Genomic DNA, 15,450 nt, shown 5'->3' with positions numbered 1-15,450 from the left:
TACTGCAGTTCCTCTCAGTTAATACTTAGTAGTTAATAATATGTTGTGTGCAAAGGGAAAAGATCTTCCGAATGAGCTGTGCATATAAGCTGGGAATTGCCAGGTTCGGAACATAGTTCCCTCCATGCTTTTGGAGGGTTCTTTCATTGCTGGGTGCAACGAGACAGGAACAGGTCTTCAACTGGCAGAAACCAGTTGACTTCCACCTCGCAGGGCTTTGTTTTGGGGATTTTTTTCCAAGATTTTAGTATCATACCTGACAACTAGGACAAATTATCGGGCTCCTGTCAAAAACTGCAGACAGTCCAGCCCAGCCGTCGCAGGCCACTGCAGCAGACTTTACGCAGAGACTCCTCCCTGCCCGATGGCAAGATGTGGACCGGCGGGAGGCCAGGCTCTGGTGACCAGCGTGTTGGCGTTGGGCTCTGGCTGCAGGTGCTTGAGGAGTCGTTGCCGAAGGAAGAGGGGCAGCAGCCAGTGAAGCTGCTACATGCACTTTATGGAAGTGCTGGGGGCATTGCAGATGGAAAGCATGTTTTCGGCCAGCACTGAAAACTTGAACCCCTTGACTAGATAATGGGGTTATACTTCATTAAATTTGGGCAGAAGGTGGAGAGGGACTTCCTTAAACATAACCCTAAGAAATACAAGTTCCTACAGCCCCAAGGAGTAATTTGCCAATTGCTACTCTGCTAAGCCCAAAATAAACAGATGACTTCATGGGGGCTGCTTGCTGTACATTTTCTATGCATTTATTGCAATGCATGCTGTCAAGGGCAGCTGTGTGTCTCTCCAAAGGAAGCACGTGTTTCTGCAGTACACACAGTTATGAACACATGGAGTAGTCAGCAGTATCCACTCCCCCTCACCCAGCTCACGTGTGGTATGTGGGTTCATCCTATTGTTTCTGCTGTCCCTAATTTACACATAAATGACTTGGAGAATTCGTAACTCATTATTCAGCAGCAGCTCTCCCCATAACCCTTGATGAGGTGGATTAAGCATGCCTTCTGACACTGCATTTACCATTGCCTGGTGATGTCTTTGTGATTGATGACTCACCGATCTGCTCCAAGGGAGTAACCTCCCCTTTGTGAACCCTCCGTTTGCACCTCCATTGTGCCCCTGGCCTGGAGCTTGCCATCTGTGCCTCCGGCGTCCTTCCACTCACACAGGTCTCTGCACAAACCTGCCCTCCTCATGCTAGTAAAGTGGACCTCACTGATAGCTATGGTGATCAAAGCTATTGCCCACCACATTACTGACTCTGTCCTTCAGATCTTGGTGTTTTGCAGGAATCAGAAGCTATGAGCTTGACTACCTGGCTTGCTTAGACTACCGTTCCTTCATCTGTTCTGTCAGATGTGTCACGTGTGGCCCAGCGTGGCAACCCCACGCTGTGCAGTGAGCTCAGGACACGCAGAGCAGGTCTCCAGACCACCATCCTCAGCAATGTACGGAACAAACGGAACTGTCATAAATCACAGGAGAACAAAGGCTGATAATTTTCTGCCTGAATTGAACATTTCTTTGCAAAGTTCCATGACTCACCAAGTGGAAAATAATCCAGATGATTCTGTTTATTGTTATACCGGTTAATTTTCCTTATTTCAAAATTGTCCTTTATTTCAGTAAGGTTCCTAGTAATGCAAATGTCATTCAGCTTTACTCAGATAAACCATGTTAAGTGCATAGGTTTGGCAGAGAAATGCTCCTTTCTGTCCAAACATGAATTCTGAATTTGTATAATACTCTCTGTGAACAAACAATGTTTTTATTAGCTTTATAGAATGCACCTCCCCTCTACAGAAAACATGGTTACTGACAGCACAAGAGATGATACAGAATAAAATTAAATCTAACATTCGAAACAATAATGAGTATTTCTACATATTAACATTCATAACAAGCTTAAAATTAGTACTATTTGGATCACAGACCACTATTGAATACTATGGCAAAGAAACTATATAAGCAATGATAATTATCATTTAAAAATACTTAACAGTGTGAATTGGAAGATTTAATGTGTTTTCTTCTTTTAATGTACAGCCCCATTCCCAGAATTTCACTGGACCGTGCAGACAGACCAGCTATCACAGCTGTCTATCAAGGCTGAATTAGATGAAGACAAACAATACAGGCTTTGTGGTTCAACTGAAGCAGCAGCCTCAAAAGTTTCCATTTCTCATCCGAGGGCACTGTGGGAGCATTGTCTTTCCCCTCTCTGAAAAGAGAATGGAACAATTATGTTACTGAAATTCCTCCGCAGTGGGTCTGAAAGACTGTTTATGTCCAGCCAGGGAGACAGGGAAAACGAAAAGCTGGGATTTCATGACAGCAGGTGGGGGCAGTTTCAGGGTATATACTTCAGCGACATAATGGTCCTGATTCTTCTCTTTTAAGGTAAAGCCAGTGCCGGAAGATTTACTAGCAATGGAGGAAATGGCAATGAAAATGCAAAGTTAAATGCAGTGGTAAAACTATTAACTTGAAACAAAGCTTTACAATTGGCTTTCTAAATCAATCAGGTAATTGATTCTAATGCAGAGAGCATGGCGGTAAACTAGAAAGGAAAATATACTGGTCACAGAGAATTTTTTACCATTTACTATTTTAGGGGCCCTACCAACTGAAGTGCTGAGTACGCAGCTCTCATGGGAGTCAGGTGGGCTCAGGAGATATAAAGCAATCACCCAATTTGTCCCTCCTAATAGCAGTAATATTCTTATTCATTAGCAGCAGAGATAAATCAATACCTGGTTTCAAGCAAACACATATTCATGTGCTTCAGCATAACCTTAGGAAATCAGCTGCTCAGGTTGCCCCAGTGCTCTCAGTTCAGAAGCGGTAGGTATGAGAGTGCCAAACCATTTCATTCTGTTGCTAATAATCTCATTTCTCCCTGAGGTTATTTTACTGCTAACTATAGCTCAGTACGTACACATAAAAAATCCATAAGTGCTTGGGTGCAAATGGTCACCTGGGGCTACAATTGCTTGCAGGAAGAGTCAGCGCATCTCTAGAGAGTTCCCACTCCTTTTCTTAAAGAGGAAGGGAGTGTAGAGGCTGTCAGTCACCAGCAGTGCTGTTAAGTCAGTGTCTACCCACAAGACAATCTGTGCCATGATTTCCATGCGCTCCCTGGTTATCATCCAATACCCCCAAAAGTCACGGTGTCTGGCAGCAGGACCATCTGATGGTCAACTTGAAGAACTTTCTACCAGCTGCCTTCTAAGGCATGTAAGCCCTTCACAGAGCAGCTGGTTTTAGCCACAGTTACACTCTATGTAATAGCACAGAGGATTCCCAGTTCTTCCTGGGGTTTGGTATAAAGGTGTAACATAAAAAAACACGTAACGGTAACAAGTTATTCTCCATCTCTGGAAAAACTCTTGGCACATTTTTCAGTGGGCTACTGATATGAGGGTGCAGGGACCAACCACCTCCCTGAAGTGAACAGAAAGGTTCCTTTTGTGTGGACAGAAGACACTGGATCAGGGAATTAGACTGAAAAATCTGAGTGAGGAAGCTCAAAAGAAGCCAAAAACTTGGTGTTCTTAAGGTTCTGTGTAGGCAAACTAATGCTGTGACACAGTGACACTTTCTCAATCTCAATTAGTGCTAAACTAATTAAGAAAACTGTTTTATACACTGCAGTGAGTAGTATCTCTCTTCTTTCTTGGATAATCCCTAGTGTGATGTAAGGGTGATTGAGTATCTAATTACTCCTTAATTGAATGCACATTTTGTACATTTTTCACTAGTTCAAGCTTAATGCTTTTAGACCAAAAATCAAAGTCAGTGAAATTAAGTTGAACTGGGATTTGGGCAGCTATTGTATTAATGGATTACTTTTGGAAAGGAGCCTAATTACGAGCCAGTCTGAAGATTTCAATTGTGTTTGTTATAGAAATACTTAACATATTGTCTGACAAAAAACTGACTGTATATATTGGTAGCATTATTATTCATGTTTACCCTTTATTCTTGTTTAAGAGTAATTTTTCTACCATGCTAAATTAATAGCACTGTTCCATAATATATGTGGTCAAGTAACACACTACTCAGGCTAAAGGTTTATGTAGATATGAAGATACCTGCTTCTCTTACTCTTCTGAAAAGTTTTTGGAAATGTAGTATTTGAGCTACAATTGTACAAATGGGCATGTCTATTATAATCAGAAAATTGCCTAGATGCCTTGCTTGTTTATAGATTATATTTCTGCCTCTGAAATTTCCTTTGCTTGGGTTGAGTCCTACATACATTAAACAGAGTCCCACTGCTTCTGGTGGAGTCCTCTACAAATCAGACAACATCCCCAAAGAAAAGCTTTCAGGATCAGTGCCATAATGTGTAAATACCTGGGAAATCTGAGAGCTATTATCACAATACCCATGGTTTGAAAAAAAAGAAATACTAACAAGGTCAATCAAAATTCAGAAATCATCCTCAGAATGTAAAAAAATCATTATGTTTCCAAGAATATTTATTTCTACTTCTTTCATATAATAATTTTCTGTACTTAGATTCCTCACAGAGAATAAATTTTCTTGTACAAAACTGGGATAAATGCAAGACTGTAACTTTATCTCAGAAACAAGGAGCAGCAGCAGGAGCAAAGATAGGGCCAAGCTGGTATATTTTTGTCCTGGTTTCAGCTGGGATAGAGTTAATTTTCTTCTTAGTAGCTGGTACAGTGCTGTGGTTTGGATTTAGTGTGAGAATGATGCTGATAACACTCTGATGTTTTAGTTGGTGCTAAGTAGCGCTTATCTTAAGCAAGGACTTTTCAGTTTCCCATGCTCTGCCAGCAAGCAGGTGTGCAAGAAGCTGGGAGGGAGCAGAGCCGGGGCAGCTGACCCGAACTAGCCAAAGGGATATTCCATACCATGGAACGTCATGCCCAGTATATAAACAGGGGGGAGTTGGCCGGGAGGTGTGGATCGCTGCTTGGGCATCGGTCATCGGGTGGTGAGCAATTGCATTGTGCATCAGTTGTCTTTTCTTGGGTGTTATTTTTTTGTTATATTCCTTTTCATTGTAATTATTATAATATTATTATTATTATTCCTAGTTAGTAGTGTATTTTATTCTACTTTAGTTATTAAACTGTTCTTATCTCAACCCATGAGTTTTACCTTTTTTTCCTCCTGCTCCCCACCCCACTGGGAGTGGAGAGGGGGAAGTGGCTGCGTGGTCCTTAGTTGCCAGCTGGGGTTAAACCACGACAATTTTTAACAACCAAAGGTCACAATGTTCCCATAGTAATAGACAGAACACATTTAAAAGAGAAGATATAAGAAAACTTCAGTGGAAAGGATTATTTTTCAAAGTCTTCCAAAAGTGTCGAGAAAGTGTAAATAAACAGACTATGGAGAAGTGAAATAGGATGGCCACGATAATAAGCCTTTCTATCTGTCTGATTGGGAGGAAATAAGATGCCCCACTGCAGCAGCCTTAGGTCAAGATCACTGCACAAGATCAAAAACTTTCTTCTGCTACTTAAAAGTAGTCAATCTGCTTTCTGGAGAGCTTTTCTACCTCTTTTGTCTTACCATATTCCTTACCATTATTGTCTCACACAATATCTCTATTTTTTTCCTTATAGAAGCATCTTGCCTTCTCCTCCTTAACACTAGCTTAAACCAAAAAGTTTAAGAGTTTTAAAAAAATCAAAGGACATGGGTGGCAAAACCAGTTTAACACTGACTACACATTACCATTATCCTATACCTTCCTAAAAACAGCACCTGCAAGTATGGTCAGACATGGATTCAGAATGTCTCAGAAAAGAGAACTGACTACCTTACGAATCCTTATCTTTCCTGAAACACTTTGCATTCCTTCCATGAAAAGGTCACAATTTATTGAGTCTACATCTAGCTCTGTGGGCATTTAACATCATCTAGCTAACTGAAGTGTACCTTTGTTTCTCTTGAGCTCTGGGGATGCATAAAAATCTTTTAAAAATTACAGTAAGTTTTGCTTTGTAGCACTGCTCTGTCATAAACTGTGGTGTTAGTCATAAAAAAATTGCTAACAGCAGTCACTGCTGGTATTCTCTTCCTTGAGTGACAATTATCAGTTGCAAAAACATTTTGAGTAACCCAGATAACTTGGTCAGTTTTGTTTGCTATTTTTTTTCAAAACATTGCTGTCTGCTTAGCAAGAGTTTGTTTGCAAACTTTCACTGCATTGTTTTCATCCATATGAAATAATTAGAATTACAAATTCCAGTAAGAGTAAGGACCTGTGACTACCTGGATCTTCAGTTTCAATAGAGTAATAATGTTCTGCTTAAAATTCCCTGTGTGATTTCATCTAGGTAAAACAGAGTGCACTCCCACTGCCTAACGTGTATAACATTGCTGAAGGAGGAATGCATATTGCAGGCTTTCTTCTCTGTCTGTGGTCAGACACATGTACCTGTATGTCCTCCTAATACCCCTGACATTTGAGAGCTGTTATACTACTATATTTCACATGTACTAATCTGGGGTCTCTGTATTTTAAAAAAACAGGTGTAGTTTTACCAAGGATGATTTAAGCTTCCTACCATTTTGCCTCACCACTAATTTGCAGCATTTTCCCCATAAGTGAAAATAACACGGCACAGTTTCAGTGTGTGTTCAGACTCTAACTTTTGTGTTGAAATTGCCAATAAACATGCTGTGAGGGTGTTTTTTATGACAGGCACTCCCAGCTACATTCTCACTTCCCAAATAGCAGTGTACAAACCATACATGGTTTATGGTAAGCAGCTGGAAATTATACTCTCAAAATGCTTTTCATAAAAAAGCTGATGATAACAGTGCATTGTGGATAGCAAAGAATGTGTGATACTGATAGTCACAGGTGACAAAATTTGGGAGCCCTTGTCAGCATGAAGTGTATTATTTGAAGCATAAGCAGGGTTCTGATTCCTAGGCTACCTTACAATTTTTTTAGCTTTGAAAAGGAAGCACAGTATTTTGTTTCTTCTTTGCTTCTTCTTTACATGCTAAGGGATTTTGACTGTTTTCCATTCCTCCACCAGTACTTGTGTATTTCTAAGAAGAGCTCAGTAAAGGATTGAACAAGGACAATTACAATACGGTACTAATTCTGGAAACAGCAACAACTCAAAATGGTTTTCTTCTTCATTTAGGGCTTGATCACTCCCTATACTGATGCTCTGGCCTGGACACAGCATAAATTCCTACTACAGCAGTGACCAGTCTATGACTCTTGGGCTGCACGTGGGTACCAAATCCCTAAATTGTGGCTCCTGTGTCAGAGGTATGTCACACAAGCAACAAAAGTGTTTTGCTACTCACTAACTTGAATCCTCAGCAGTGGGAAAACAAGTTAGGCTGACATTACAGGGTTCACTTACAATCTCAGTGCACACCCCATCCCCTGCTATTACAACGAAGTAGTGGGAAGCAACCTGAAAAGGCACCATCTTTCAGCCATTCCTGAAGCTCTTGGTCCCCTGAACGCTCCAAAAGTTTTGGTACGGCTCCGATTATGGTGTGTGGCTCACAAGCCAAAGGCGTTTGGCCCTCTGTCCTATAGTCACGCACTCAAATGTAAGCACATTCTCAAGTACTCCGAAATGGCAGCAGAGTGTTGGGCACTATACATAAGCTCTTAAAAACAGAAGAACAATAGTCGGTTTTGTTGATAACATGAAGTTGAGTTTCTTCCAAAGACTGAAACTTAACAACTAAACCAACCACCTTTTAAGCACAAAACCTAAACTCACAGAGACAAACAATGACTGATGAAAAATCACTTGCTGAGAAGTAGCATAAATACTCGTATTTCATCAAATCTAGGAAATTGGTGTTTGTATTTCTAAAGAACTAGTGTTGATAATCTTTGTGTTGTGTTTTTTTTAAACCAGGAAAAAGAGAAGAATGGTCACAGTAGCCTAATGATGCATGGCTGCTGAAATCTCACTCCAGCTCTGGGTCTACACAACAGGAAAGCATAAAATCCCCAAGTGTTGGAACTTTCCGCAGAGCAACTTGTTTGTGAACTTCAGGAACTACTAAGGCTACTAGTAAACTCAGAGTAAAGACACATACTGACTGGTAATGTAAACCTCCACTCAAATGCAAAGTTCACTGAGATTTGCTCAGGCAAAGAAATACAGACCATAGTATCATGCCACTCTTACCTCCATTTCTCAAAGGCAGGGCACAGCTCCATAGCTCACTCTGTATTTGAATGTCCCTTCATATTCTATAATTTAGTTAGCATACAATATGCAATGCCACAAAGACAGGAGTGTACCACTACCTGTTTAGTACTAGCTCATTCCCACTGGCAACACTGATCCCCTGTTCAATGTCCTATGGAAAGGGCAGCATAGTTTTGCTGCCACAAGAGCAGCTCAGCAGCTTCAAAAGCAAGTAATTTGCGCTATCCACTCACTAAACCCACTGGATACAGTCACCACATTGCCCTCTCTCCTTACTGTGAAACTAATGGTATGCCAATTTCTGCTTGTCTGCTCAGACCTCTCAATATCATGCAGACAGTCTCTGCAGTATCAGACATGCAGTCTCTGTTCCTCCCACCCTAAATTACTCCTTCCTGTTACTCAGGCCTAGCACAACCATGGTATTTTAATGATGTCATTTATTTTTTTCCTCTAATCTTGCAAGTACAACTAGGAAAATGGTAATTATATTAAGAATGGGTTTTAATCCAAATTAATTTCTGCTATCGTAATTTACAGAACATTAGATAAACTTGCAGCTACTTACAATCTGAGGGCTACCAAAGACGTATGTGCATGTATGAATGTGTACAAGCATTTGTGTATATAAAAATCAATGTTTTTCAGGAGTTTCTGAATCAGTCACAAAAAAAAGGTTCAGGAGAACTGGAGTAATGTATATAGGTAGATGGACCAGGTATAAGCCATCATCACACTTGGAGGACAATTCTTTATTTACAGATACAAAATAAATTGTGTCTGGGATGTCCACTTTTGAGACAACACATTGGAGATCAAATTCTTTAGTTTATTAATTATGCTCAGTGGAAAGTAAAGTTTATCACTTTCAAAAGAAAATATTCTTTCAATATTATTTTAGCAAGCTATTTTTTAGAACTAGCTCTTACTGCCTTCTATTAAAAGAATCTCATTGATTTCAATGACTTCTGTACCAGGCACTTATTTGACCTCCTCTTAGTAAACGGGAGCAATGCCATTTAACTATCCTATGCATGAAATCATGCTAATACACCCTGATTTATAAAGGGATGAAGACATGTAGGCATGCTATACTGAATACAATATCATTATCAGTTCAAGCTGATATTCAAGTGTTTGAAATCTGACATCTTGCTCATTCACAGATAAAGCAGTTCCACTGATGTAACAGAGGAGAAAGGCATGTCTATCAAATCAGTTACATGTAAAGCAACAAGTATTAAAGAGAGGGTAATAAATCCATTGGAAAGCACAAATGATACTGTCTTCAGTGAAGAATATACTACTGAAAAAGTACTTATCCATTAGGTAAAGTGGCAAGCCCCAAAATAAAATAGCCTGCTGGAATACTCACAATTGACATGTTTAAAAATAGTCAGTCAGGACTCAAATTGCCAAAAAACTTAGCCTTTAATAAAATGGAAGATTTAAGGTTTTTCTTATTTGATTTCTAGGAGTGGTAGCATTTGTTGTCCCCATTGTTAAGCTTTGCTGTATAACAATAAGAATTACAAATCTTTTTCCAAGATCACCTGAGATTATCAAGAAACAGCCTGATGCCCACAGCAAGGGCTCCAAGTCAAGTATGAAGTTACCAAAAAAAATAGTGGTAACACTGAGGAAGTCACAATGTTATCCTTTCTCTCTTTTCTTTCAGAAAAGGATCTGGCAGTCCTGGGAAACAACAAGTTGAACATGAGTCAGTAATGCACGCACGCAACAAAGAAGGCCAACAGCTTCCTGGGCTGCACTAGGAAAAGCATTGCCAGCAGGTGGAGGGAGATGATCCTTTATTTCTACTCAGCACTGATGAAACATCTGGAGTACGGGGTCCAGTTCTGGATTCCCCAATTCAAAAGAAACACGGACATGCTGGAGTGAGACCAGCAATGGGCCACAAAGATGATTAAGGGATCGGAGCACCTGTCATAGAAGGATAGGCTGAGAGAGCTGGGACTATTCAGCCTCAAGAAGGGATGTTTCAAGAGGCATCTTATCAATGTGTATAAATACTTTATGAGAACAAGTATAGAAGATGGCACCAGACTCTTCAGTGGTATCCAGTGAAAGGAGAAGAGGCAATGGGTAAAAATTGAAATACAGGAAATTTCATTTAAAATTAAGAAAAATCTTTTTCCCTGCAAGGGTGGTCAAACATAGGTACAGGTTGCTCAAAGAGGTTGTGGAGTCTTCATCCTTACGATATTCAAAACCCAGCTGGACATAGCCCTGAGCAACCCACTGTAGTTAACGTTGCTTTCAGCAGAGGATTGGACTAGTAGATCTCCAGAGGCACCTTCCGACCACAGCTATTCTGTGATTCTATTGTTCTTCACTGTCTGAAACTGAATTCAATTTTTTCACTTTCCGTGTCTGAAAGCAAATCTGTACTGAGCTTTCCCTCCAAATTCCTTAACACCTGACTGGTTCTATTACTACTGGATATGATTTAAAGAGGTTAGAAATAAGAAAAAAAATGGCTTTTTCGAAAGAAACTGTGGCAGGTACACCCGCCCTGGTTGCGAGCCAAACTTCTTGGCCAGTGAAAAGAAAAAAAAACCTAGAAGCTGTGGTTTGGAGGTCGAGCCGCCCCGCCCGCACGGTGGGGTCAAGTTATGACCACTAGGTACACGCTTTGGTCAAGGAATAGGGTTTGTCCTCGGCCAAAGAGGACTAACATGACCTTATTTGACCACAGATCAGATTGGACTAGGGTATAAACAGAGCCTTGCCGGGGGGCAAATTGAGTCAGTCCTCCTCAGAGCAGCGGGTCTGCAGTCGGGGACTCTCCCCTTGGGTCAGGACGCCGCCCAAGGTAACTCCTTGAGGTGGAGAGCCCTCATCTTTTAGGTGAGTGATATGCGCATTTTGGGCTATCATTTCTAAAGCTTAAGAATTCTTAAGTCGGTTGTGTAGTATTAATTTCCCCTTGCATCACTGAACCTGTGGTTTACTAATGTTGTCAGAGTTCTAAACGATTTTGATTGAAGAATAAATTTTGTTGAGTTTAACATGTGTTTAATTTGATTGTGTGAGCCTCCATGACAGAAATGTATGTGAAAACTTTGGCAACTGCAGGACAGAAAGGATGTAAAGGCTGTTATATAAGGGATGTATTTCAAAAACACCCACACAACAGAGTCCAAAGACTCATTAACCCCAGGCTATAGGAGACACACGCATTTTTAGCAGAAAAGCAGAGCCAAAAGAGGCCAACTAGATAGCAGCAAACTTATTCTAAAGCCCATTTGGTTAAAGAGAACAGTGAAGCTACAAAGTTCTACCTGTTTTGTCCTCCTGAAGGCTCCCTTTAGAGCCCGGCCAAACTTTGTTCTAGAACTGGAAGGGGGTATTTTGAGATCTGGGCTTTCCCATGATAGAAGAACATTTTAAAAAAAAAAAAAAATCAGTTCTTTACCTGAGATTGCACACAATGATATATCATGTTTGTGTCAACTCTGCCTTCAATTCGACAAACTAGCACAAATTACATCGAAGATCGACATATGCCATTTGATCATAAGCCACAAAGGGTTCAGTTCTGTCAAGGTTTAAATCAAGGCTGAAAAGCAGATGTTCTGAAGATTTGTGAGTGTGGCATGCATAGAGCCTGCATTCTGATTCAGTCAAAACTAATTAGACCTTTCAAGCAACCTCTTTCTACTCCTGTGTATACAACACTTACGGAAACATTTGTCGTCTCCGTTCCCTGACAGAGTGACGAGGTCATGGAAAACTAATGTTCCTCAAGGTTCTTCAAGTGGCTGTACCACACTGGCTTGGAATAAAAGAAAATATTGAAAACTTTAATGATAGGAGTTCCAGCAGCCTTGGCAGAGGGGCATCATGTCAGAAAAGAAGTCCACCAGTGTGTTTGTAATTGTAATATTCAAGACATACCAGAGCTTTAAAATAAAAGGTAATCTCCTCTTTGAAAGGAAGAAATGCTGCCTCTTGGATCACTATGTAGATGCCACCCTGCAAACTATTACCTCCCCATCTGCTACTGAGTCTTCATAGCAAGCCCATGTCAGCAGTCCCAGTTTAAGGACCATTACCCATTCCTATGAATGAGGCAAGGTGCCTTTTCTGAGGATGTCTGAGGTCTCTGTGAGGAGCTACTGTTCCTCAACACCTTCCTCCTGGGGAGAACTGTGTGAGGAAATCACTACAAAGTAGGTAAGATTGTTTTCTTCCCTTTCTCCCTCTTTGCATAGAAGAAAGGTGATCAAAGCCACACAATTTCTTTTTACACTTCATTCTTCCAGCTCTCCAGAGACAAACTCAATAGCAAGGATATATTCTGAACCCTTGATTGGTTCAGTGCTATTTGGACTGATGCATCCAGAACTAAAAAGAAGACCTGGCCAAATGAATTTCTGATATATAATTCAAACGGGTGTAGAGAGCCAAGTGTCATTTCTTCTGTGGGCTACACAATGCCAGGAATCACAGTTCTTTCTCAGTGCTTGAGAGTCCATAATTAGCATAGCCCTACAGTGAGGACTATCATTTTACATTAAAAATTCCATCATTTGGGAATTAAAACTGCAGATTATTTTCTGAAGCATGGCCAAGATAAATCTTACTATTTAAAACAAATCTTTATAAGTATTGACAAATGTAATAAAATTTCAAACATGAAAGCAAAAGGGAAATTTTTACATTTCAATTCCAGCATTGTAAAGGAAACTCTTTCATGCTTAAAATTCAAACTCAGTGTGTCAAGTAATTTCACTGTTACAGACTTGAATTACCTGCACTGGCCTGAGGGCATTATTCACTCTCTGAGAAAAATTGTACTTTAATATTGCTATGATTTTCCCAAGTAATTTTTATGTGGAAGCCAGGATGAATTTGAAACATCCATTTCAAGACTGAAGTGATGACATTTGGTGACTGCAGAGAACCATGTAATTGAGAATTGGGCTTAGGGATGTGCCCAAAATTAAATATGAAAATGAGAAAACAATATTAATACAAGGACCAATGTTTTGCTCTCTTTGCTTAACTTCTGGGATGCGGATATTAAATAGAGCTATAAAATACAAATGTACCCTTACTTCAAAAATGTTTAGATGCACACGCTATATTGAATGCATATGCTATACGGAAAGACCACAAAATTGTTGGCCACTGTCCTAGCCCATTTAACAATTTCTGTCACATGCAGGAGGAAAGATAATCTTCCCCCTCGGTTTTAATGGATCCATTTTGGGAAGCACTGAATTATCAATCTCTTTTAGGGGCTATCTGCTGCCTGATCATTTGCTAACTTCATGTGAAGTTGGGGGCTGGACCCAGAGCATGCTCTGAAGAGGCTTAACTCCACAACAAAGCCTGACGTGAACTAAGGAGTTCCATCATTGACCTAGATAGGGCAAAAATTTAATGTACAAATAAATGTCCTTAGCCAAAAGTGTTTATCAAAAACCTTTCAGCAGTGTGCTTTCAGGTGAAACTCTGGATGAATTGGTTCTCTTGTGAGCATATGGCTCTGAAGAAATGTGCAGACAGAAAAACTGATGCTTTTATATAATGGATTCTACCAGTAAAATACGGTAATGGAGAGTACCCAATGTTTTTATCATTTAAATAAAGTTTATTGTACGATAGTAGATGAAAAATTTTACTATGTTAAACAGTAGTAGGACTTATTAAAGAATGCAAGTGAACAGATTCATTCTTTTCTTGAAGACTTCCCACATTAGCTGTCTTACTATTTGTATATAGGTGGGGCCACTTCATCACAAAATCGACCATAAATGTTGGTGTCTTGACTCACTACTTTCAAGGTAACTAGTTGTCTTGATAGCAAATTTTCTTTAACTCTCTAAGAATCTCATTAACAGGTTTTTCATTATAGTAAAACATTGATTAACTAAGTATAATGAGGTTTAGGAGTAACTGTTGAGCATTGAGGGAATTTATGTTGTAACTGATAGAGGCTAGGGGAACATGACATGGGAGGTTTTAATAACTGAAGCGGGGATAATGCAGGTTCACATATGTATTAGCTCTTACGCATTGAATCCAACATCATCCTTAAATTCTTGCTCTGTGAGCCAATGAAGGCTGAAAACATCACTGACGACAAGAAGTAGCAACTACTTTGACGAAAGAAATATGAAAAATTAGCCATGACAGAAGTTAATGAGTTTCCTCTTGTATCTACACTGGTTTTGCCCAAGATTCAGTCTTGTTGGGAAAGAACAGCATTGTAAAGAAGGGAGAAGGGATCCAAAAAAAAAAAGGCCTCCTTTGAGAATTAAAGGTCTTCTTCCAGAACTACTACCCTGATTTTTAACAGATAACACTAGAAAGATTCACCAATGACTGGTCTTCTAAAAACACGGTAAGAAATCAACCAGTGAACCTCAGTAACTGGGGAAATCTACCACGTAACCTAGGCATACTCTGTTGTTGCTCACTGCAGTAGGAGAAATTTAAAGCTACAAGAAGTAACTGTGATCTAACTGTGCGTGATCCACTGCCTAATGAAGTCGATACAAATATTTCAATTCACTAAATCGCCTATTAGATTCCAGCCACTAAAGAACCTAATAGTAACCAAACTATCCCAGCCACTAAAGAACCAGTAGTAACCAAACCATTACACCACAAGATAAAATAAAACAGTACAGTGTCAAAATTTACTATTGTGACAATATAGCTGAAATGAACTCAGTGTGTTTTCTCCTTTAGCTAAATCTCCCCTCTGAAAATTATTTCAATGTTTTGATTTTTCTGCTAAGCTTTTACTTACCTGAATAAAGATTTATTTCTGTTGTTCTTCCTCTTCTGCTACTGAAATGCAGCCCTGATGACTCTATCGCTAAGTGGCTGAGTTGGTCTGAAGTTATCTCCTAGGATTCCATCACAGCCCTCTAAAAGTTCAGCACCTTTAACATGTGTCCTCAGTCTACGAAATTCTTCTATCTGAAAGGCAGAAAAACAGACATGAAAAATCTGAGATACATTCTTCACTATGGGACTAATGATCAGAATCAGCCTTGTCCAGCCACTTCTGCAGCTTTGAAACTTGGAGTATTCAGGTACCATATACTAAGGTCAATATACATCATTAATAACATTTTAAAATAGCTGTCAGCACTGTCAAAACATTTAACATATAGAGAAAAATAGCAACTTTTATGCACATGGTTTGGCAAACTTATCCTTTGCTTTTTTGTGACTTCTTTTGGGTTCTATAACTTTCTTAGCCATTGTAGATTAC

General features: G+C 39.8%; 1 protein-coding gene across 1 annotated transcript in view; it reads right to left on the bottom strand.

Moving 5' to 3' along the window:
• Positions 1 to 2,020: 2,020 nt before the first annotated feature.
• Positions 2,021 to 15,450, bottom strand: part of CA8 (carbonic anhydrase 8) — a 50,462-nt gene continuing 37,032 nt past the window's right edge. The window contains exons 8-9 of the mRNA XM_050892137.1: positions 14,980 to 15,152; positions 2,021 to 2,227 (exon numbers count right to left, since the gene is read on the bottom strand). Coding sequence (XP_050748094.1) covers positions 15,018 to 15,152 — 135 coding nt within the window. The 3' untranslated portion in view covers positions 2,021 to 2,227; positions 14,980 to 15,017. The remainder of the gene's footprint in view (positions 2,228 to 14,979; positions 15,153 to 15,450) is intronic.

Source organism: Gymnogyps californianus, chromosome 2, assembly GCF_018139145.2.
Source record: "Gymnogyps californianus isolate 813 chromosome 2, ASM1813914v2, whole genome shotgun sequence".
NCBI classification, from domain to species: Eukaryota; Metazoa; Chordata; class Aves; order Accipitriformes; family Cathartidae; genus Gymnogyps; species Gymnogyps californianus.
Note: the sequence above shows the minus strand (reverse complement) of the source record. Positions and strands in the feature narration are given on the sequence as shown.